A 26,032-nucleotide genomic window follows, 5' to 3' on the forward strand; every position below is an offset into this window, starting at 1 on the left:
AAAATGAGGGGAAGGAGTCTCCTCTGAGCGGGAGGGCCCCGGGGCCTGAGGGTGGCTCCGCCTCAGTCCCGAGCGGCGCTGCGGGGCCGGGAGAGCGCCAGGGCCGGGGGTGAGGGGCGGAAAGCGCAGCCCCCGATCAGCCCCTGATTCCCGAGCTGGATTTCCGATAACACTGCGCTGCCCAGGGACAGGCTGACTTCTGCACCTTGGACACCTATAAATCCTTTTCGGTTTTTGGAAATTCCTTTGAATTGAGCGCGAGTACTTTATTTCACAGTATACTACTTCATTACGGATTATTGTCTGCATCTCTGAAGTTTTGAAATTGAAGAAGGATTAAATTTTTTTGTGGCTGACCTTCTGATCCCGTTGAAATAGGTTTTGTCCCTTGTTTTATCACTGCTAGGAACAGGTCGAGCCTGTGCTGAGAACTGGAAAGGCAAACATTTCTATTTAAACTGCATAAAGTTCTAGTGAAAAAGGAAAAAATCCAACCCCAAACTAAAAAGTATTGTCGTATAATATAGTCCAGTCTCCTCAGAAGATTTTTGTAAGCAGCTGCACCACTTTCTGCCTATTAAATAATTGTGATATAGAAAGCCAAAAAACAGATTAAACTATTTAAACTATTACTATTTAAAACTTTGATTCTTTAAAAAACATACACCATAGTATAGATCAACTATCTTCCTTAAGTTTTCTTTTGACTAAATCACATGCTTTTAACAACATTTCAATTCTGAAATGATGCAAAATATCCTGTCAAAGTCCTCGCTCATTTCCAACAGTGCAAAAGTAAAGAACATCACATGAAGGAGGGTAACTGCTCCCACCTTCAAGTTTGGTATGGATTTAGCATTACTAGATCCCAAACCCAGTTAAACCAGTCATCCCTCTGTGATTGAAGGAAGCAATCACAAATAGCCTAGTAGTGTCTATTTGCAGATTTTCATAAAAGTAAAAGATTAATTCATTCTGGACTAGCTGGCTCCTGGGTGCAAATTAAACCACCTCAATATTCAAGACACCTGTAAAAAAGGATCACACAATTTGTATTGACCTCCTCATTTAGAAAGAAAGAAACATGTACTGCTTTACACACCAAACTCGGTGATTTTTTTTAACATAAAAAGTTTGTAAATGATTGAAGTCAGGAATGAAATATAAATCAGTAAATAAAATGTAAATTAATAAATGCAGATCAGGAGTAATGAGTTGAACACAATAAAATTGCCACATTCCATAAAACTTAAATCTTATATGAATAGATTCTCCCAGAACAGGGCCTTTGTTTGCTAATTCATATGGCTTACAGTTTTATGCAAAAAGAAGAGGTTAACACTGGAATGTTAAGATCAGTTTTATTTTTTATAATCCATTGTCATGAAGAGCAATCAAGGTCTATAGGTAATTTTTAGGGAAAGTTAGTGCACATAAGCAGCTGTATGGAGCTTTACTTTAACACAGCTCTACAATACAATTTTTTACCCTCAAATCATCAGCATAAACCTGTTCAGTTCCAGGAATGTTAGTGCACATCCAGCAAGCATATGGCTTGGGGATATATATACACACACTGTCTAAACAAACTGGTGCTTTTACCTCAGAAGGCATTTATTATCTTTGTGATTTAGGTGAAGTTCCCAGGAAAGCTTAAGTGTTTTGCTTTGTTTCTAAAAGTAACTGGGAATATTTGCTGAATGTTACTCCCGTTTTAAACCTATTTCCTTCAGAAACTGTAATGTCCTCCTTATTCTTTCACAGAGGCCGCAGTGTGCCACTGTCTTGGATGCAGTGGAGAAGAATGTAAATATTTAAACGGAATACTTTTATCAGGAAAAAGTGAATCAAACTGCCCTCAGTTTACACACCTGAAGGTATCAGGAGGGTGTCTACTTGCTGCAAGAAAGGGAATAGAATTTTCAGGGAGCCCCCGACGAGGGGGAGAGAAAATGATGAGGAGGACTCCATCTTATCAGAAGACTAATTAATTACTTTATAATACTATATTATTCTATATTATATTACATTACATCTAAACTGAATCTGTCAAGCACTCAACTCTGCACTCAACACTGAATCTCGTGACTGTCACACAGTCCTGACACACACACGCTTGGCCCTGATAGGCCAAGGAAACAAAACACCCTCACTCTGGGTAAACAATCTCCATATTGCATTGTACTTTTGCACAAACACAGGCACAGCAGATGATAAGAATATTCTTGGGAAAAATTGTGCCTTGCTTTTCTCTGTGAAGAGAAATGTGGGACTACAAAGGGGTGAATGTAGGTATGTTAGATGGAATTTATGCCAAAAACAATTCTTCCCTGCCACTTACACACCGTTTCACAAACAGCAAAAAGGTAGATGGAGGAGCCAGTGTAATCATGCCATGACAGCTGCCTACGTCAATACTTTACCTTCTTGTTGGCTCCTAATCTCATAGCATGACTTGATTATAGTCTTCCTTTCTTCTTTCTTAAGCTTTTCTCATTTGCCTATACGAAGTGTGGCTGCTCTTTTTGACACAAACTGTGCCATACGTGGGCCTCTGACACTGTTACCTTGATAAGACAGAAGCCGTAGGCAGGATGCTGCCAACTACAAGCTAGGCAGTAACAATTGTCTTAAATTAGGTATCAAGAAAGTCACCTGGTGAAAGAACAATTAATGCACCTTTACACATCCCTCCTGACATGTTTTTTGGTGGAAGTCTCTAAGAATAAAGGCATTTATTAACATATATTTGCTCTAGCTGACTGTTTCAGTGTTTTATAATTTGCCATTTCCCACTGAAGGCAAAGGGCCGTTTAGACTTATTTGGTAACAGGTTTGCTTTCTTACTAACCTCTCAGGGATGCTGTAAAGACAGTTTGTGTATCCACAGAGGCTCAGATGAAAACCACTCCAGCCTTGCAGCGCATATACAACCTGACAGTTTTATGTGGCATTTGTAGCTCTAATCAGTAAGATAGCCCAAGGGGCCTAGGGTAAGAGAACTGAAGTGAATGTTAAGGGACGAACGCAGCCGTGGTGGCAGGGCACTAGCAGTGGGTGCCACTGGCAGTGGGTGCCACTGGAGGTGAGTGCCACTGGCGGTGGGTGCCTGGGGTGCGGTGTCCTCCCTCAGGGATGCCCGTCCAGGCTTCGGGGTCAGCCGGGATGGGCGCCCATGCTCTCCAGGCTGCCGGCACCCCAGACACGGGCGGCATCGGACAGGAGCGCACATGGAAACGGGACGGGCAGCAGGGAGGGCTCTCCTGGCCGGGGCAGGGCCAGGCTGGGGCACCGCATCCCGCCAAAGCCGCCGTGGCCGGGCTCGCCTCGGACCGCGCTGCCGCCCGGCGCTGCCGGGGCTCCCTTGCACCTCCCGGGCCCGGCGGTGCCGGCGCTGCCGGAGCTCCCTCGCACCTGCCGCGCCCGGTGGGGCCGGGGCTCCCTCGCACCTCCCGGGCCCGGCGGGGCCGGGTCTGCCCGGGCTCCCTCGCACCTCCCGGGCCCGGCGGGGCCGGGTCTGCCCGGGCTCCCTCGCACCTCCCGGGCCCGGCGGGGCCGGGTCTGCCCGGGCTCCCTCGCACCTCCCGGGCCCGGCGGGGCCGGCGCTGGCGCTGCCGGGCGCGGCGCGTGCTGGCGAGGCGGCGCCGCCTCCGCCGGGAGCTCCGGGCGGAGCCTTCCCTCCTTCCCGTGCTCCCTCCCCCGGCTCCCCGAGCACCCCGAGGCAGCGGCGGCTGCCTGCCCCCGCTCGGCTGGGAGGAGGAGGAGGCGCCCCGAGCCGCTGGCGCTGGGAGCAAAGCTAAGAGCAGTTCAGAGCTGTGGGCGCATTCCGGAGGGCAACACCCATGTCCCACAAACAGGGTATCTGGAACCGCGCGCCTTCCCCCGGTGCTCGCTGTCCCCTCTCATCCCTCCGTTCTCTCCTCAGCCCCCTCCATCTCTCCTCCCCGCTCTCTGCTTCTTCCCCTCGCCGCCACTTTCCCTCGTCCCTTCCTCCGCTGGCCCCGTGCCCTGACTGACTGTGCCTTTCCTTTGCTCCTGCCCAGCCGGCGGCCCCCCGGGCGAGAGCGCGGCTGACTGGTGCCTGTACCAGCTCAATGGAGCGGCCGAGTTCGAGGTCTCTGAAGGTGAGTACGGGATGCTGAGGGGAAGCGTCCCCTCGCCCGCTGTCCCGGCCGGCAGCGTGTGGAGAAACGGGGCTCACTGCTGGGAGAGACCGTGGCAGCCGCCCCGGCGTGTGCCCTAGGGCAGGTGTGGAGGTGGGCGGGCAAAGGGATATCTGCCGGTGGTTTGTGTATCCCAGGCCTTGCGAAAGTGTCTTGGCTGGCTTTGCTTTGGCTTTTTTTTGTGTGGGAAAAGTTTGTTTTGCGTGTAGCAGTTTGGGTGGCATGAGTCCTTTTGACCTTGGCATCCGTGGGTGCTGGTGCAAGGTGGGCTGGAAAGTTTTCTGGCCTTTTTTCACTCCTTAACTTCGAAGAAAGAAGTCACCTGGAAAGTTGTATTTATTGATGTTCTGTGATCAGAAGAACAGTCTTCGGGTGTCAGGGCAGGAAAGTCTCTCATACCAGCCATACCAAACAGTGTATGGTTTTGAACATGTGGAGTATCTAAATTTAGGAGTGAACCCGTGTTCTCCAGGATATCAGATGTGTATTGTGCTGTGCTCATGAGCATCTTCCAGTGGCTGTTGTCTGTGAGCTAAGTGGAACTAAGACCTCATCTCAATGTTTTTGGTCTGCTGGGGTTATGGCTTTCTAAGAAGAGTGTATTTATTACTCTTTCTAAACGTTTAAAATGCATCAGAAGCTGAGTTAGACTAAAAATCTTTGCAATACTGGGGAAGGTGGCACGCTGTAGTAGATTGGCTTCAGATTCAACATTAAGGAAAACTTGACAACAGGGGAGCACTGGAAGATAGGAATTAGGTAGATAATAAAATCCCATTCATTTGGGCTATTTAATGTTTGTTTCACAAACATACATTGAAGAGATAAAGCTACAGATCTTACCTTGGGGCAGGCAGAAAGATTACCTGTTTGGTGTCTCTTCAGCTATTATCTGTGATCTTTTGGGAATTGAAGTTTTGTGTCTTGTGTTTTGCTGTTTGGAGAAATTATTTAACCACAGTGTACTAATAGTAAGCTATAGCTTCCCCAAAGTTTTGGACTAAGTTCTTCTTTCCAGTTATTCCATGGTGGTTTATATTTTGAGGTGTACTTAAGAATGTGTGTAATTACACACAATTGCATACTAAAGCATTTATCAAAAGATGTTGTGATTTTTTTTTTTTTTTGCCTGCGTGATTTTTTGGGTGAAACTGCATATCAAACCAGATGTGATGACGATAGATGGGGGTGGAAATTATATCCGTGTGAGGGAGTGTAATGAGTGAATGACAGCATTTCTTAGGCATCACAGAATGCTGAAAATGAGCTTTAGGTTGGCATTTACTTTCATTTAAAGATTTGAATGAGTAGAATATGCTTCTTAACCTCATTTGTCTGGGTAAATACCAGTGTTTCAGCACTGCTTTGAGATGATAATGTTTTTTCTCAACAGGTGTTTTATTTCTTTGATTTATTGGGTCATCTCTTTTCACAGGGCATATTTTTAAAATTACTTTGCTAACCTTGACTTCAGTTCTCTTTAATGCTGCCAATTTTTGGGTTCCCAATTTTATTCCCCAGCTTAAATAGGAATCGTATATGTTTTCTCTTAACTCAACATGGAAATATGTGAAATTCTGAGACCAGGAAACAAGATGAAGCAATGTAATTTGATCACAAAAACGGTAGAATAAAAGTCATCTGCAGGTAGTAAACCCTGTTTATGTTAATATATTGCATATAAATACATATATACATTTATATACATATATATTGTATATAAATATGACATGTATTTTCCAGAGTACATGCTGGGTATTAATGCCACATATCTAGGAACACATAGAGCAATATATTCAGTGCACTTTGCAGAAGTGAAAAATAGTTCAAAGAAACGTCCATGATGACAAGTGACTTGACCTCTTTTGCTTGACAGTGTTGTTTGATGAAGTCCAAACCTTTTTCTTTGCTGAAGTATGCCTCTAAAATAAGTTACACAGAGCTAGATAGAATATTTAGTTTTAAATTGATTGTTTCTTAGACTCCCATCACAGACTTTCTTTTCTCTCTTTATCCCAGTTCTTTTTACTTTTCAGAAAGGCCACAACTTGTAATTGCAGCTGCATTGGTTAGCTGCATTGTCGACCTAGCTGATGGACAGAAGGACAAGTTTATCTATATTCAATATTGTAGTGTGATTTATATATCTAGATAGATATCTAAACATTTGCATATTAATGTTATAAGCTCAGCTTGTCTTCTGGGCATCTCTTGCTGCTTTTGCTATTCAATGCATGCATTGACCTTGTGGTACTCTCTCAGACTTCAGAGTTGTGTTCTGCAACATTTCTGTCTTAGCCTAGGAAATTTTTTTTTTCCCAAAAATAGATGTGTTAGATGAAAAACATTCATTTACATAACAGAAAAGAAAAATTGCATATTTCAAATGCAAGGAAAATAGAGCATAGTAAGTGAAATATCACAATCAAAGCCAAGATAATCAAGTTTGATTTAGTCTTTCTGTCTTGAAACAAAATCCTGTTTCAAATATTGCTACTTCTATAATTAACGTCTAAGTGCAAAATATATTTTATTCATGCTGAAAATCTCAAAGCACTTTGCTCACACTAAGTGCAGCCTCACAAAAGCTGTATGAAGAACAATATTAGTGTATCCATTTACAGGCTTCAAGAATGAAATATAGAAGTTAAGGATGTGGGTTTTTTTTAGAAACTGAATGTTAACTATTAAGCAGATAGCAACATGGGACTTCTAAAAAGTCAAATCTTTTGCTCTGTGTCCAGTGATCTACTGGACTGTTATCAGGATTGCTTAATCTAGAGCCTTTGCTTTAAGCTCCAAATTACAATAACTTCTTGCAAACTCTGTGAGTTAAATCATGTTTGAAGTATTTTAGGCTGTGAATTCTAATCTGGCATTCTGTTATTCTAGATATGAATGATAATACGTTTAATGAAAAGATTCAGTCGCAAATCATATTTTTAGTTTTCACTCTTAAAATTACCTCATTAAAGACTTGAGATTGGTTTACAGTGTAAATTTTCTTTTCATCTGTTTTGTAACTGTGCTCTTGAGAGGTTGAAAGCACTTTTAGCATCTGTTAGCCTTGTGAATTTCAATGTGAACTTTCCTATTACTTACCTTATGGTGCTGTAACATTCTCTTTCATTTATGAGTAATTTGAAGTGAGATTTATTGAGAAGACGGGTAATATAGTGTTTTGTTGTGAAAGTACAATTGAGCAGTGTGCCATTTTAAGGAACTAGAAGACTTGTGAACTGATTAATATGAGTTTAATCACTGTTAGGTTTATCTCCAATAGCTTTTTGTTTACTGTAGTTTTCAATCAAAGACAGTAACTCTGGATTCGGTTCAATGCTTTCTTTTCCATTATTTCACCAATAGAAATAGAAAGCAATGTGATTGCACAAGCTTACAACTAAAGTAATGTTCTTGTGAATCATGTGTTCATTAGCAAGGTCTAATTAAATAGGAAGTCTCATCTGTAGATGTTTTCACGTCCCAGTCCTTTTCTGGCAGATCCAAATAAGTTATTTTTCCTTAGTCTTTTACAAAAAGGCATGGTAGCAGTCCTTTTCGTAGTGCTTCACAGTTTGCCAAGATTTCTTTCAAAGGATCTTCACCGTGAATGGATGTTATATTTCCATCTTAGTTGGATGGTATGCTTTACAGAACTGGGCTTCCAGATGTCCAGTTTGGAGATCACAGAATCACAGAATATGCCAAGTTGGAAGGAAGAGACCCACAAGGATCACTGAGTCCAACTCCTGGCCCTGCACTGCAACATCCTCAAGAACCACAGTCTGTGCTTGGGAGCATTGTCCAAACAATTCCTGAACTCCGTCAGGCTTGGAGCACTGCCCTGGAGAGCCTGTTCAAGTGCCCAACCACCATCTGGATGAGGAATCTTTCCCTAATATCCAACTTAAACCTACCCTGATACAACTTCAGGCCATTCCCTGGAGTCCTGTCAGTGTTACTAGAGAGAAGAGATCAATGTCTGCCCCTGCTCTTCCCCTCATGAGGAAGCTGTACCTGCAGTGAGGTCTCCCCTAAGTGTCCTTTTCCCCCAGCTGACCAGACCAAGTGACCTCAGCCACTCCTCACAGAGCTTCCCCTCAAGGCCCTTCACCATCTTTGTTGCCCTCCTTCGGAGGCTTTCTAATACCTTTAGATCTTTCTTACATGGCAGTGCCCCAAACTGCCCTCAGCGCTCGAGGTGAGGCCTCCCCAGTGCAGAGCAGAGTGAGACAATCCCCTCCTTTTCCTGGCTGACAATGCTGAGCATTTATTGATGTCCCCAGGACAGGGCTGGCCCTCCTGGCTGCCAGACACTGTTGATTCATATTCAGCTTTCTGTTGACCAGGCCTCCAGGTGCCTTTCCCTGGCACTGCTCTCCAGCATCTCATTCCTCACTATGTCTGTACATTCAGGGTTGCCCATCCCAGGTGCAGAATCTGACACTTCCCCATGTTCCCTTCATATGGTTGGTGATGGCCCAGCCCTCTCATTTGCTGAGGTCCTTCTGCAGGGCATCCCTGCCTTTGAGGGAGTCAGCAGCTCTTCCCAGTTTTGTATCATCTGCAGACTTGCTCAGTATCACTTCAGTCCTGCATCCACATCATTTATGAAGATGTTGAAGAGCACAGGGACAAGGATGGAGCCCTGTGGAACCCCACTAGTGACAGGTCCCTGGCCTGATGTCCCCCCATCATGCCCCACCCATGAGCCAGTTGCTCAGCCATCAGGATGTGTTGATCCAGCTTGTGCTGGACATTTTGTCCAGCAGGATCCTGTGAGAGACAGTATTGAAAACTTTACTGAAATCCAAAAAGAAGACATCAACTGGCTTCCCTTGATCAACTAAGGGGGTTACTTTATCATAAAAGGGAATCAGGTTTGCTAAGCAGGACTTCCCTCTTGTGAAACCCTGCTGGCTGTGACTGATGACTGTGAGATTAGTGAGCTGAACTGTGATTTTTCTGCAGAGCACAATTCTGTTTTAATTCAAAGGAAATCAAAATGCTTGGAAGAGACTGATACTCCCCTCGCCTCACCTCAGTGCACATTTAAAGAATCACAGTATCAATTTTGTTGGGAAAGACCTCTGAAATTGGGCCCAAGCTATGACTGAACACCTCAGTGTCACCTGGAACATGGCACAAAGTGCCACATACAGTCTTAAACAGCTTAGGATGCTGCCAGTGTCCATACAGTGCTGTGAAGTGTGTCACAGGGCTGTGTGTATCCTGATAGCCCCTCTAGTGCCATGTACATGGATAATACAGTTCCAGTCCTACCTCACACACTCCTGTTTATTCATTCAGCAAGTCCCTGTATTTCATCCCTCCTTTATTTTGCACTGACTTATATTGGTATTTGGTTGGTTAACCATCAGAGAGCTGCTGCAGCACAGGGAAAGGGCTTCTGTTTGAAGTGGTGTCATCATAATTTATTCCCATTATAATGTTGAATGTGATTCTGTAAGACCAGACCTGGTAAATGACTCATTACAAGAAAATGTGGGTATTTGATTATACTTCTAGTTGTTCCTGCATATCTGACATTGAGTTTCAATATGAAAAATTCAACGTGATAGACAAAGAGGAAAGGTTAGGATATGTTGAAATTGTATTTATGATAGCTTTACTTCTAGTGATATTTTTTACAGTGGTCCATGTGTGATATTTTAATATGTGGTTTATACATGGCATAGGTTTTGTAAAAATCATTAATTCAGGTATTTCTGTAGACTATTATAAAAAAGACTGACAATAAAATACTGGAAAGTACATGTACTTGTTATGAAAAGGAAAAGGTGAGTGATTTATTTACATTTTTTATTTGTTGTTTTCTATTTTGGTGTTTTGATTAAGAGCTGGTTTGAATTTATGGAATAAATTAATTTTTTAAAGTACATTAAGATGATTTAATTACAATGATTCATAAAATCCTTGCCTGCATAGTGTTTCCATTGGAACTTAATATGAGTGCTAGAATGTGTTTTCTCTTTAGAGTCATTAAATGTCATTTGACCATAAAACAAATATTTTTAATTATTTTATTTTGCAAATGTCTGACCAAAGACATTAGCTCCTGTTCATTAACCTGAAAAGTGGTATGCTTGTTTGGATTAAGCTTGAAAAACAGACTAAGTCTTTTTTTTTAACCAGGCTTTCTGATTTTCCTTTTTCAAGGACTTCACACACTCCTCTAACATTCTTCTAACATACTGGTTTAATCCTCTGGATCTTAAATGCCATAAGTTTCCTCATCCTCTCAGTTTCCAGAATGTGGTCTTCAGCCAGTTTCCTTTTTGCTTTCTAGCCATAGACTGGCAGACTCATTTAGGTTAAAAATGACCTCTAGGATCATTGAATGTAATATTTGATCAAACATAGCCATGTTAGCTAAACCATGGCACTAAATTCCACATCCAGTCCTTTCTTGAATACTGACAGTGATGGTGATGCCACCACTTCTCTGGGCAACCCATAATAATGCTTAACCACTCTTTCAGTGAAGAAATTCTTCTTAATGTCCAGTCTGGACCTGATGTTGTTGAGTTAGGGATGGAAGGAAAGACTCCAGTCTTCAGATGGATCAGAAGGCTAACTTTAATGAAAGTAGCAAGTCTTTTATAATGTGACTCACTAAAGTGATACTTAAATGGTCTCAAAGTAGAAACATTTCACACTGTTGGTGGCTGTGAATAGTATACTGTGAAGAACTATAGCTATAAACAATGGTTACAGAAAGATAATAATTGTTTATATTTCTTCTTCTAAGATTCCCAGGCTCAGCCTGGGAGAAATTATCTCTGTTCTTTCTTTGACTGAACTGTGAATCTCCACATGGACCTCCCCTGGTGTGTCTTGAGGCCATTTCCTCTTGTCCTGTCCTTGGTTACCTAGGGGAAGAGACTGACTCCACCTGGCTACTCCTTTTGGGTAGTTTTTTCCTGTTCTCCAGACTAAACACACTCAGCTGCATCAGCCACTCCTCCTAAAATTCACTCTCCAGATGCTTCAGCAGCTCTGTTTCCCTTCTCTGGACTCACTTCAGCACCTCAGTGTCTCTCTTGCAGTGAGGGGCCCACAGCAGGAGACAGAGCTTGAGGTCTGACCTCACCAGTACAGGGGAACAGTCTGAGTGCAGGGGCTCAGTCACTGCTCTGCTCCTGCTGGCTGGAGGTTTTGTTGATCATCTCCCTGATTTCACCAAGAATCCAAAACTTTTTATCATTTAGTGGTCACCGTACCCAAGATGGCCTCTGACCACCACATCTCTCACCAAACCTTCTCTGCTTGTAAGCAGCAGGTCTAGTGGGGCACTGCTTTCCAGGCTGCCCCTCTACATACCTGCTTTGATTTCCTGGGTTCTGTTTGTTTTACTTTTCCTTTGTTCTCTGTAACTCTCCCCTCCACCAAGGGCATTTTGGGTGGTTTCAGCCCACTCACTGTTGTGCAGTGTGACAAAGATGTCTCTCCTTTGTGTCATTGAAAGTCTGCCATTTGCAGCAGGTGCCTGCATAGCAAATCTGAGCTCTTTTCCCTCTCTCACTCTTTCCAGGTCCATAAGGCTTTCCATTTTATATGATCCCCTCAGTTCCATCCAAATAACTCCTGGCAATTTTAGTTTTATTCGTGCTTGAATGACGAAAATTTCCTTGGTATTTCAGTTTGCCATATACTTTATGAGGCACTCAGTGTGCCTCTTATATCTCATGAAAGGTGAAATCACACTGTTGTGGGCCTGATGATGCAATTATTAGCAAGTCAAAAATCGTGCTTTCAAGTTACCTGGTCCAGAATTTAACAAGGGCATCTTTTATGCACCCTCTTCTGCATTAAACACTCAATAATTTAATTCAGGTAATGATTTTGTTATCAATAATTAAACTGATGAAGTAAACAGGGATTTCATTTGATCTGTAAATTTTCCATTTAGAGTAATTTTTTATATTTAAGTCAAACATTGCCATTCAGCTTGAATAGTGATGGACAATTTAGAGAGTATAGAATTGCCTGTGGTTCCAGCTGAGATACATAAAAATCACCAGGTCTTCACAAAGCCTCCTCTTCAATTATAGGTCGAGTCAGAAATCCAGGGTACCTTTATGGAGATTAGTTTTATATAGGGGCAGAGAGTACCAATTTTCTGATTTTTCCAATTCCAGTTTAGAAATGTTTGCAGAAATTGCCCAAGCTGTCTTGCAGACTGTCTGAAGAGCTGATGCACAGGTAAGTTTTTTCTACTGTACAAGGATTTTTTATGTATGAACCTGTCAAAGCTGAAAGAAATTTCTAGATCAGATTGTTCTGTTTCAGCCCAGACACCCAACTTCTGCAAATATGGATTCAGAAGTCATACTGCAGGCCACACAGTTTGAACTGTAATATTCTCATTAATCAGTTCTTTTCTGTAAAATGCAATTTGTTAGTAAAATTCTGAGAGATTGAAAGTAAAGGTCAATACAGTTTTTTTCCTTGCATATTTTTATTGTCTGATGAGAAAATTCCAAAAGTATTTTAAACTTTTCAGGTATTTTAAACTACCTTTTCCTCACAGTGTGCTACTTGAATATAAACTAATTCAAAATAATGGGCAGTAGCCCAGAAGTCTTTGTGTGATTGCCTAACGGTACATAAAAACCCACCAACAGTGAAAATATGTTATTTACTAGTCAAATTCTAGATGTTGCCATCTCAGCTGAATTGTCAGGGTTTGGCGATCCAGAAGAGGGAGCTGCCACATAAATTTCTAGCAGTTTTGAACTTAGCAAAGTCTCTTTTAACCCCCCATCATGGAATTTTTTTATTTTTTAATTTTAATACTGACACCAGGGGTTTCATGTGATGCTTTTTTGGTCACTCAGTTCATAGTTTGCTGATTTCTAAGGACAGCATTAGAGACTTAGTGCTTTAATTTCCTTCATTTTTCAGTATGAGTTCAGTGTATGTTTTTAAACATTCTGCTTGAATACCGTGCTAAAACCTTTGGTTGACATGATGAATGGGGCCCTTTTTACTTAATATGCAAAGTCTTTTTATACATAGATGTTTCTGACTAGCACACCATGAATTTTTTAGAGATGTTTTCTGTAGCATGCAGGAAGAACTTTGTGGTGGCTGGCCTTCCTCATGTGAGACAGACGCGGCTTCTGAATCATTGTAGTTTTTTTTCTGTATAAGGAGTGGCTTTTCTGTCACAGTAAGAACATACAACTGGTATTTTGAAAATAGCAATATATATGTAAAATAGCAAAACCAATGTGCACACTTCAATGTGCTTCTAATGTGCTTTTTTTTTTTTTAGCACTGCAGAGCAATTTTCAATGATCCTATCTATAATTTGTGGGTTATAAAACAAAAGAACAATGAGGTACTGGGAGAAGGCATTAAAACACATACTTGAATTTATGGTCAGGAAGGAGACCAGACTTCCTGAGCATCCTGAGCATATTTGCAAGTGCATGATTTAACCTGGGTTCTGATATTGGTGGGTGGAATCCTTCGTTGCTACTTGTAATGATAGATATTATCACAGCTATTGTATCTTCAGAGTCATTGTTAGTCATTTTGTGTTAAAAACTGATGCAGTGATGTGACTTTGTTTCATGAGGTAACTGGAGTATTGAGAAACGAATGAGACTTTTTTCCAACTGCCTAATATATTCCTTGGGTCTTTTGTCATTAAAAGCTTAAGAGGATACTCAGTATTAGGAAGCTTTTATTTGTTTCTCACAAAGAAGAGTGAATACAGCACAGTGTTGATGATATGTTTGTGGGTCATCATGTTTTATATTTTGTGCAAATTTTGAGGAGCTGAAACATTTTCAGAGAAGGGAAATTAAGCTGATGAAGGGTCTGGAGCACAAGGTTTGTGGAGGGTTGCGGAGGGAACGGGTTGTTTAGTCTGGGGAAGAGGAGGCCCAGGGTGGACCTTATTGCTCTCTACAGCTACCTGAGAGGAGATTGCGGAGAAGTGGGGATTGGTCTCTTCTGCCAAGTAACAAGTAATAGGACAAGCAAAAAAAATAGGACAACCTCCTCAAGATGCACCAGAGGAGGTTTAGATTGGATATTAGGAAAATTTTTTTTACTGAAAGGGTGTTCAAGCACTGGAAAAGGCTGCCCGGGAAGTGGTGGAGTCACCATTGCTGAAGATATCTAGATGTGCCACTTCAGGGTGTGGTTTAGTGGAGGACTTGGCAGGGGGGGTGTTAGTAGTGGAATGGATGATCTTAAGGCTGTCTTCCAGCCTAAGAGATCCTGTGATTCTCTTTCTGGAGGTAAGTACAGGACAGTAAAAGTCCTTGTGGTTCCAGTGAAGAGTGAGAATGGAGCATTTCCTTTGTTATCAACCTTGAATATTCCTGCATGTGATAGTATCCTGCTGTTCACTTACTTCATATTCCCAATTAGTAAATCTATAAATATGAATGCTTTCATAGAAGTCATCACTGGATTCCATTCATATCTCTATGTGGTATCGTCATGTGGTCTTCAGATCACATATGCAAGCTGTTCTGTTAGACAGTTTAGACATTACATTGTGAAGTTGTGCATAACATTCTAATATTGGAATGTGCCAACATGATGAACTCTGTGGCTTATTTTTAGTTATTTTGTAAAATAGTTTTGAAATTTCTGTATTTTTTACATGCTCACAGATGTATATACATATACTTTTTTCTTATATCTGTGCAAGGTTAATATAAAAATCAAAAGAAAATTCTATAAGATCAGAAGATCAGTGTAGATGTGTTTGACTTTTTCTCCAGGAGGCTTTGGAAGAAGTACATAAATAAATAGTGTTTTTTTTATAAACCTAATATTTTGCACATGGCTATTACAGTTGAAATATATAATATTTAAAAATATTTGCATGTTCAAAAAACCGATGGCTTTTTTGTAAGTATTAAAGTCTTCCATCAAATACAGTTTCTTTTCAGTATGCATACACTCCTCAGATGTTCTGGTAATGTTTATTTGTAAGCACATTTTGTAGTGGCTCATGTCACAGTGAATAGAGTTGACAGTTGGGCTGATTGCAGGAATGTGCAAGATGTTAACCTCATAAATCTTTCTCCACCTATTGTATTGTGTAATTTTTACAAAATATGCAGAAGTATGGTGCAAGAGACAGTTCCATTATTTTAGTTGGGACCATTTTGGTATTGCAGTTAATGCTGATGTATTCAATTCAAAGACAATTATGTCTAGACACTAACAGGGGCTGTTGATTTGACATTCTATTCATAGAGAGGGCACGTGTCATTCAAAAGTGAGTTCTAAAACTCTTCAGCATGGCTGCATTGTTAGTGATGGGCCTTTCCACTTCACATGACTACTATAACTAATTACTATATTTAGTGATCTTGAGATCCTGAAATGAAAATCACCCACAGTTTCTTTGAGAGATACAAATTATATTAATATTCTTTCTCTTTATACCCAGAATAAACTTCTGTGTTATGACTAGACTCAAAGATGCAAAGTAGAAGTGTTATCCTTGCAAGACTTGATGGTTTCTTGTTAAATCTGACTTACTGAGTAATCTTCATGATCTTTGACATTTTTAATACAGACTAGTTTTCGTCAATATATGGTTTTGTTTGTCAGGTAACTCTTATTTTTTAAGTTTCTCTGGTAAGTTCTTGTGTTAACATTGTAAGCTCTGCTTTGAAATTGATTGTTTGTTGTGGAAATACCCCATGCTTCAGATTGTATTTATTTGCAAGAAGCACTAACTTGGTGTGTTTGTAATAGTATACAAAGTAGATGTAATAATTTTAAAGTAAGAAGAATTCTTATTTTTCATGTGCTACATCTTAAAATTGTGGGGGTTTTTTCCCTTGAGCTTTTAATGCTGTTTTTTTTTCTTTTTTTTTTCTTAAAGTCTGTTAATATCAGTGTGTGCTTATTCCTCTATTCTAAACGAAGGCATCACAGCTATATTTCAGTTTGATTGCTTTTTCTGGGTTTAGTTTTTTCTCCCTAAGAATACTTGCCCTAGTGGAATGTCCACCTTTCCTCAGTGAAAGCTAGAGGGACCTTGAGAGTCTGCTGAGTGCATTGAGAGTGTAGCTGTGCATTGGTGTTTCTTCAGAAAGGTGATACCATGCCTCCGAATCTGTGATTTTATGTTGCTTTTTGACTTCTCCCTCTCCTCATGCGCCTCCACATTAATTAAAAATCTTCCTTAAAGCATGATACCTGTGTTGACTTCTGGAAGTAGCAACTGTGAATTGAAATTTATTTCAATTTAAGAATATTGCAATATTAACATCTGATTCCTAGTCTGATGATTTTAGAGGCATACTTGTTCAATGATAATTCCAAAAATGCACAGAGCTTTGTTGAAGGACTTGAATTCCCTTTTCTAGATGATGTCAAATCATAAAATGTATCCATGAGGGAATAGAATATTTTGTGTCAAGAAAACAGATCTCAAGGTTTAATCTTGATTCTGCAATGGGACAAATCACCTCTGCTAGAGAACATCTCTAGAAGCAAGAAGAAGATCTGTCTCTCTGTTTTCCCCCCTATGCTGAGTCTCTAGAGCAGCTTGTGACCTATATTCCACATCAAATGTTAGAATTGTGTACTCATTGCTTGCTTTAGCTGCAGGTTCAGAAAGTACCCAGAGCAAAGCCTGTGCTGTTGGGGCTGGGCAATGCTGACCTGGGCAGTACTGACCCCCCTGCACTTGCAAAGATCACTCACTCACAAAGCTCCAGAGCATCTGACAACTGTGTACCCTTTGTGTCTTTCTCTCCCTCTCTCTCTCTCTCCCTCTCTCTGTATCCTCTCATCAAATGGTTGAAAGAAAGCATGTATTCAAACCCTGTGGTTAAAAAGCTGAACGATTGAAGGAGGATTGCAAACCCCAAACTTTCAGTGACATCATCCCATAATTCTGTTTCTGTAGGTACCCTTTGCTTTTGACTGCCAGGTTTTATGCGTCTCTATTTTACTTTTTGTGTATGCAGTGTGAGTGATTGGAGCTCTGTGCTTCTCCAGACACAGAGCTGTGTTGTTTCTTTGGTAAGAATACTGAAGTGTGTAACCATTCACATAGATTCCTTTTCCACCAGCAAATGCTTACCTATGTAAATGTAACATTTGAGTTCAGATGCGAGCACAAGTCAAGAAATTCAAAGATATAGTTCCCACAGCAACCATAATTCAGCCTTGTTGCTGTAAAAGCACAAAAGCTCACACCAAATACCATGCAGAATACTGCATGCATGCAAGTTTATGAGACACAGTTGCTAGGAGAGCCATAAATTTTAATTTCTAGAGGTATTTACATTCACATTTTATATCTCTTAGAATTAAAATCTGTATTTTTTGAAACAGTGCAGAAATGAAGAAATGGAATAGAGGCCATTTGGATTAGTGTATCTTTTTCTTTCTTGTAATGTACAATTGATTACTCTACTGTCTCTTTCTGTTGACTTTTATTTTTAAGGGAGTAATATTGAATGTGAAACATAATCTGGTCTACTTCCTTATCTATTTTTTCTCTTTGTTTACCCCTATTACTAAACCTGCAGCTAATGGGGTCTACTTGTTTGCCTACCAAGGATAAATAAATCAGATATTTACCTGCATGTAGCCATGCATCTTGCTATTCAGCTTCATCTGTCGCTTAAGGCTCCATGATAAAATATCTCAAAGCATATGGAATATATTTATTTTCAGTATCTTATAGGGTACTTTTAGTTTCTTTGTTTGCCTGCTAAGTCTCCTGATTTGGTCATCTTAGACATGTTTAGTTATTATCACGGTTGGAAGAGTACTTGTTTTGAATTTATATTTTTAATGAGAAAAATGTAAATATTTTTATTGAGGAAAATGTAAATATTTCAATTATAGTACTTAATGAGCAGAGCAAATGTTTGTAAGTAATATCTACAGGATTTCCAGAAGCTGGTTGGCTGAAATATCTATATGAACTTTCTTAGCCTTTCAGATATGGCCAGTGGAGAAAGAGACGATGATGTCTGAATATTGTTATATTAAGTCCCATTTCCATGGCTGATTATTATATCTGTAAGCTGGATTGAGTATTCATGATTATTTCAAAAAAATTCCCTTTGACTGTGGCATATGCTAATACCTCATAATTTATATGGAATGAAATCATTGTATCTCACCCGTCATTTAAAATAAATGGTAAAAAAGGAAATGACACAAGAAAAAGAAGGTTCATAGTAAGAGTTCCTCTTCAGTAAAATACAAAAAAAATTAATTTAGACTTCATCTAGTTTCTACCAGACTGATTTTTCTCAGCCCTCCATCACATCTTAGCCTGCTATATGAGCCTTTTTATGGACAGTCTGGGCAGAGCTGAAAGGCTGATAGGACGTGAAAATGTTCTCCTTGGGAAATCTTTGGATCCTGCCCTTCCCAGATTGTTAGGCAATCTGCTCTAGGAAGCCTGTTTTGACAGTGCCTGTTATCTCTGCTCAGCAGAGTCCTATAGGGACCACCCCTGCCTACCTCAAAGCCAGGGTTAGGGGAATTCACTCTGCAGCCCAGTGCCTTCCCAGAGCTTTATTGTTCTGTTTAATTGTGTTGAAAAGCTAGTTTGGAACTGCACACTGTACTGTACATGTGTCTAAAATAGTTTGTGTGTATGAAATGCAGGTTTTCTTGTGTAAGAATTTATAACCTGAAATTTGAACTCCATCTGAAAATTAAAACATTCACAGTGGCTTAACAATTTCTTACTAGGTAAACACATGAAGATTAATTAAATTCTGGCTGCTGTCTGATCAAGAGTTGGTCTAGTCTTTCCACAGTGACTTCACTGTGTCTGAATTCTATGAATTGAGGAAGGGGACTGAGAATTGTGAATCATGGCAATTCTTCAAGGAGCAGGTAGTGTCCTGGTGTTTGAGTGGAGTTCTGGATAAAACTTGATTCATAAGTCTCTATGTCCTGCTGAAACAAGAAGATGAATACTCTGGGTGTAGGTTTTGGGTAAGAGCTGTGTTGTGATCATCAGCTTCCATCAACATCCTTACAACATTTCTTTTTCCAATATATATAGGTAATATAGCTTCTCTATGGTGTGAATTGTTACAAGGATGCTTTTGTTTACTTCTTTTTGTCCTCTTACATGCAGTAGTTGTGGTTTTATTTGTGGAAAATATTTGAAGTGAATGAGTTATGGCAAACTTCAGTGGAAACTAAGAACTGCAGAGGGATGATTTGAGATAACTGGAAAACAGCAAAATGTTACGCTTGAAATTGATCTATTTGTAGTAAATAGAAATGCATAAATAGATACAGATTTGTGTAAACACCAAGTTTACATTTGTGTTCATTACAAGCTGATCAATAACTGTTGCTGGATGACTAGATGTAGTTATTTTATACAATTAATTACTGTGCATACAGGCCCAGGGAAGAGAAATGTGCAGTCAATACTGCCAGGGATTGCTGGTAATCATGATAAGCTAAATTTGTTTTGAGGTGATGGGGGTCCTGTGGGACAAAAATACTTATATGGGAAATTGCTTTCTGTGTAGAGGCAAAAGTGCCTGGTGTTGGGAACAAGGTCATAGTTTCAACACTTACTGCCATCAGAGGAGAAAGTTGGTGTAACTCTACTTATGCAGGTGTTTTTCCTCCAGCATATCACTTCCTGTGTGTGCATGTGTCCCCAGAGATACAGATTTCCTAATGGAACACAGGACTTTGATGCAAGTGGATGGCCATGTCACCTCACAGTTCTCAAAGGAGAATAAAATTTCCTTGGTGGGATTAAAACCATCTGCTTGCATCATAGACTGTTAGCTATGAGATAGAATTTGATGTTAAATATGTTAGTCACTCTTAGTAGATGGAGGGTTGGTATGTAGAATATACTGTGCCGTATGTTAAAGATTTTTGTCCTTTCTCTTCATTTGAAAATAGGTATCCTTGTCAATTACAATGAGCTGGAAAGAGGCAATTTTTAAAATTTTTCAGTTTAATTTTTAAAGTGTTTGCAGTATTTTCCATTTATCTGCAAACATTTCTTTGGACATCCTGTCAAAATTACCACAAATATATTTGAATTGTGTTTTTAAACTCAGATAAAAGTTGACCGTTCTCTCTTATTGAAGGCAATACAGTTCCTTTTGCAGGATTATATTTCCAGTTTCCAACTTTGACAAACTCCTAACCATTGAGCCTAACAGGTTTTTTCCCCATGGATTGGCTTCAGGCCTATTTTTCACAGGAAAATCTAGTTAAAACTGCCAATTTAGCTTTGACCCTAAGCTTCACAAGAAAATTCCTGGTATCCTTTTGCCCATTAGAAAAAAAAAGAATTCCATCAACCTCTCCTTGAAAAAACTCTAGTACTTGCATGCATTGAAGGAGGAACTTCAAATTGACAAGGTGAATATAATCAATTTGACTATATTGAAGAGTGTCTTTGACTGTCCCTGTGAATACCTACTCTTCTTTGACCAATTTATAAACTTCTGAAAAATGATCATTTAAATAATCTCATGTAAGTGTTGGTAGAAATGGGTTGATAGAATTTTTCCCCCCTTTTCTGTCAGCTCAGCATATAGGGATTGTACCCTGATGCAAAGCTGAATTGACCTTTGTGTAATTGCACTTCTGGTCTGATTGAAATAAGAGATGTTTTTTGGTGTTGAAATATTACAGTTTTCTGTCCTCCTCTTTGAAATGCATTCTCTGTCTGCTGGAAAGGGGCTGAGTAGAGGAGGAATCACTGTTTGATTTGACCTAGAGCAGGTGCTGGCCATCCAGAGTACCTTGGAAAAGGATGCTGGGCTTGAAGGAACTGGCACAGGTTCTGGCAGTGTGGAGCTCAGGTGCACAGGAAATCAGAACTCTGAGTGTGTGGAGGACACTGGTAGTACCTGGTAATCACAGTGACATGCTGAAGCTGCCTGAACAGAGACTGGGAATGAGGTGGAAACATGGGAAGAGGCATTATGAGGAGGGGAGGAGAGGTATGGAGATGAGTCTCCTGCAGGGCCTAGACAGTAACACAGCTTACTGGAGACTTGCTTCACTTCTGGTGCCAGAAGGCTGCCTGGCATCATTGCTGGCATTGGCAGGGAAGCTGTACCCCACCAAGGGAGTTTTGGTGTGTACTTTTCAACCAGCTCTTCATTAAAAGCACATACTGGTAAGTTTCTAGAGCAAATAGTGACCTACTTCGTTCAAGAAGCAGGAAATTTTCCAGTAGACCTTATGACTGTAAAATCTGTGAAGGTGTAAGTTTCCTGTCATGTAATGGAATATGTTTCCTTTTTTTAAGAACTTGGAATTTTTTTTACCTTTGAAAACCTCAGAATCACTTCCAAATTGCCATCTGAAGTGTGCAATTGCCTGTGGAGCCTTATTTAAATGCCTGACATGTTTGCATTGTAGTATAATAATTATATTATGATGCTGGTTTAATTTTCACCCGGTTGAGCAGATGAATCAGAGTAGTGAAATGCAGAATACTGTTCTATGAGCCGTGTCTGATCTATTGCAAAAATTGGAAGACATGTTGTTAGCATTCTGGAGAGCTGGAATCTCCTTCCCTGTGGTGAGGTTTATGTGCAAGGTAAGAAGCAGTGCACTTTATAATGTGTTGTCCCTAATTGTGTGGTTTTGATTTTTAGGTATCTAGGGATGCTGAATTGTGTGGTTTTGATTTTTAGGTATCTAGGGATGCTGAATTGCTGGTTAGGCCCTCTTGCACTTAGTCAGTAGAAATCCTGTACAGAAAGCTATAAACTATAGAAAATATAAAGGATTGGGCCACAGAATGAGTAGTATGGAGAAAACAAGACAACTACAGGTATGACATTAAGTGAGTTATATCCTTTTAGAGTGTTGAGTAAAGTAAGGTTAAAATTTTGGTGATCCCAGCATGGGGCTGTCATCAAGTTACATGCTGCAGTTTTTAATTTCTGGTTATTTGCATTTGCACTGCTGGCAAATAACTTTTTAAGAATTATGTGTATGAGGGAGAAGGAGAGACTTCATGTAACTACAGAAAATAAAAAAAAATACAAAAAAAACCTACAGAAAATAAAAAATAGCTTTGGATGAAAATGGCTTGCTTTATATTTAGCATGAAAAAGAGTACATTAAGAAAATACGCTGAAGTAATTACAGTATCTTATCACAGTCTCTTGCTAATTAAAAAAATGATGTTTTGACATCTTTTTCCCAGTTACCTTTAGCTGCTTCAAGGGTATGTATAAGTGCAGAAAAACAATTGTGTGAACATAGAAAATGAAAATGAAAGGGACTGAATGTTTTGGATAAATACAAGTTGCTATAAATGACAAAATTAAATGAAAAGGATATAATTTTCACAGATTTCAAATGTAATTATGTTATGTCATAATTTTATAGGGTATTAGCCTTAAAGCAGTAGTTGTGAAAAATAAAGTCAAATTCAGAAGCCATATTTCACTAGGAAACTATATTTAACAATAATAATAATATCTATAAAATAATAATTATATGTAGTATTTAAAGTTAAAAAAAAATAAAATTTGTGAAAGTTTAGCTGCTGTGACATTCTTGTGGCATTGGAGTTCTAATTAGCTGCAAAATGAAAATTATGTGAGCAAGGAATCTGTGGATTTGGTGAGAAATAAAACTTATTACTAGGTTCAGGATACTGTCATACTTCCTTTGTATTCTTACCCTTAAGTATCATTTTGCAATAATGATGCTTAATACATCCAGGAATGCAAGTGAGGGATCTGAAAACTAAGATGCAATATATCAGATTGACTAATAGATTATGAAGTGGTATAAACAATTTTAACTAAACTTAGTAAATTTGTGTTGCTCTCCTATTGTGTTTTTTCAGTTGGTTAATTTGCAAAATCAGAAAATCTCATCAAGTGTCTCTATCATTGTTACAAAGTCACAAGGCTTTACTGTAATTGTCTGCAGGTGATAATAATTAATATTTTAAAATGCAGTTACTTTGCTCTTTTTAAGAAGAGGAGAAAATCATTAAAAAATGAATTCTATCCTAATGGGACTCAATTTAGAATCTACTGAATGCTACAGTAAAACTTTCATTGACTGCAGGAGGAGCAGAAATGTGACTTTTCATATCAATTTTTGCTGATGAGGTGATAGCTGTTTTTCTGCAGGGATCAGTTGTAAAGTATTGCTTGAAACCATGAAGTCGTAGCTGCTGGCTTTGTTCCCCTCTTGCAGGTGGGATTTGGGGATATAGAACATAGATACCTCTCCTTTCTGAAAATCCTGAAACGTCTGCTAAATCACAGCTTTTCAAATCCTCCCAGAGGAGATTTGCTCAGGATTTTTCTTTTAATACATCCAGTAGATGACAAGTAATAAAACCAGGAGGGTTATTTGTTGTATTTTTATGGTTGAGTCTGTCATCTCCCATCTGCAGAGCTGTCAGTGGGTGGTCAGCACTGCCTGCAGTCCCAGGGGTCAGCGAGAGAGCGCCGGGGAAGGAAGGGCTGGTTGTGCTGTGAGTGTAGAGAGGGGGCTGAGGTTACATTATGGTGATTTACGTTATTCAAACGGGAATTCTGACTGCTGCAGCTCAGATGACTCCTAACGTGCCAGGCATATGGATTTAGTTATGGGATGTGCTGATGGGGAAGGAGCTGGGGTGGCTGGAGTGTGACACAGCGCGAGCGGCTCCGAGCGCTGACAAACTGCGCTGTTGTGCTGGCCCCTGGGCCCCTCTGCCACCCTGCTCTGGGGCAGTTCCTCACCTGCTGTGGGATTGTGTTTCTGAGATCAGGCCCAGTAATTTGCCTTTTAGCAGAGTAACAACATGTCATGTATAGAAGGAAAATCTAACTGGTAGATGGCCAGTATGGAGTAGGGTTAAAGTCTGTGTCCTTGAAATACTGAGAAAATACAGCAACAGATGTGCAGGATTTAAACTGGTATTATTCCAGTCCTGTAGATACAAACAGATAATTAAAATGTCATTTTTACAATGTCTTAATCAGCAAAAGTTTGATCTTCTACAAATACCTTTTGATAAAGCATTTGTTTTTTGTTCACATATGCTGTTAGAATTTTGAATTCCTCAAAGCATTTATATTCTGAATTATATAAATATTTTTCTAGAATCTTAGCTTTTTTTTTTACTTCTCCATCTTCTTCATTCTTTATTTAAGATGGTTAGAACTGTGCCTGTAGCCACTTCTTTTTTCCATGTTGTCATGTAATAATTTTCTTAAATGCCTGATTCTGCTCAACATTCAACATGTTTTCTTTTCTTTATTCCAAAAGCTGTGGAAGTACATTTTCAGTGGTAGAGGTCTTACACAAGGTGGAAACCGCTTCAATTATTACACATTTTAACTTACTATAAAAATATTTAAACTTTCCTTGACGACAGGACTTTTTGGCAGGAAGACAGGGTGATTAAAAACATACATAATAACACCCACAGAAATTCATCCAGCTGTGTGAAGTCCTGTCAGTCTGTGGATCTAGTCAGAGGCAGGGTTTTGTTCTTGTCAGTCAGTGACAGCTGTGGCCAGGTGAGATGGGCTTTGTGCACATGGCCCTGCAGATGTGTGAGGCAGCTGTGCAAACTCACCACCCAGTGACCTCCAGCTCTTCAGTGTGATTCAAGTTCCGGACGGAATCATGTGCAGCAAAGTCTAGACCAGTTGTAACTTTAATGAGCACCATTCTGACATTATTTAAAATTTTCCTTTCAGCATGATACTGTGTAAATATACTAGTGTATAGAGACATATGCAAATACAGTATGTAAACATATTAGATTTTATGTAAAAACTCAAGGTTTAAGTCTCCCAACATTTCTGAATACACTGCAAATTGTCTGCATTTGCTATCATGGTGTTCTAAATATCAACAACAGCCTTTAGTACTTCCAAACCAGTAACTGATTTTAAAAAGAAATAACACAGTCCTTATTTTACAGCTTTTTTCTGTGTACTGTACACCTCTGCAACTGTACAGTGTTTTGTTTGTTTAAAGAAGTGGCATCCGCCTTCAGCTTTTCTTGGTTTTACACTGAAGAAAAGAAAGTGTTTCCCTTTTATGCTGGCAAGAAGGAGAAGGTGAACCCTTCATTCTTTAGGGAAAGCTCTAGCTATGTCTTGCTTGAGGAGTCTTTTAGGTCTGCTTATTTGTTGTGCTCACCGTGCCTTGCCTTGGCACTGAAATGTCTGACAGAATATCAGAGATCAGGCAGATGAAGATGTTGACAGAAACCCCAGCCCTTTGTGGATGTGTACATTTCTTCCCATGTAAAAAACAAAGCAGTTCCTCTCTCAGGGCTAACAGTCTTTATAGCAGTATTGTAACACTGTCTGTAGGCATGACCCACGTCTTACACTAATTTGTGACATGCTTTTTTATTGCTTTTTATAATTCCTTTTGTACAGCATAGTAATCTTCTGAATATATATTTAATTGTACAGTCTTTTACTTTTTTCTCCTAGTTCTGTCTCTTGTAGCATGACTAGACATGCAGTATTTTACTGCATTGATTGCAGTTTTTCTATAGGAATATTCATTGGGAAAATGTAGAAAATATGCTGTAACTATAGATCAAATGTAGAGTATGAGAAGAATTGAAACCTGTTTTACAGTTTTGATTTTGTGTAATTTAGATTTCATATATATAATTTAGGAAATCACTTGTTAGTCTACCTGGGGGAGATACATGTAAAATTACAGTTGGAAACATTGTACTGAGAGTAATTACAAATTGTCACTACTGGAAGATTAATCTTTTTTTGTTAGACATGCTGAAAAAACAACATGAGATGATATTAACTCACTGGTGCAGGGAGATATTCAGTAACTTCCAGGAAAATCAAAAAAACCCACATGCTGTTGCCATTCTCTGCTAGAGA

The 26,032-nt window shown here is 39.7% G+C and overlaps 1 protein-coding gene across 2 annotated transcripts in view; it reads left to right on the forward strand.

Moving 5' to 3' along the window:
- Window positions 1-3,732: 3,732 nt before the first annotated feature.
- PPP2R2C (protein phosphatase 2 regulatory subunit Bgamma) overlaps window positions 3,733-26,032 on the forward strand; it is a 187,745-nt gene continuing 165,445 nt past the window's right edge. Inside the window, exons 1-2 of one of the 2 annotated variants that reach the window (XM_063157585.1) lie at window positions 3,733-3,858; window positions 4,044-4,124. In XM_063157585.1, coding sequence (XP_063013655.1) covers window positions 4,095-4,124 — 30 coding nt within the window. In that variant the 5' untranslated portion in view covers window positions 3,733-3,858; window positions 4,044-4,094. The remainder of the gene's footprint in view (window positions 3,859-4,043; window positions 4,125-26,032) is intronic. The other variant, XM_063157586.1, reaches the window with a different exon arrangement.

Source organism: Melospiza melodia, chromosome 5 (assembly GCF_035770615.1).
Source record: "Melospiza melodia melodia isolate bMelMel2 chromosome 5, bMelMel2.pri, whole genome shotgun sequence".
NCBI classification, from domain to species: Eukaryota; Metazoa; Chordata; class Aves; order Passeriformes; family Passerellidae; genus Melospiza; species Melospiza melodia.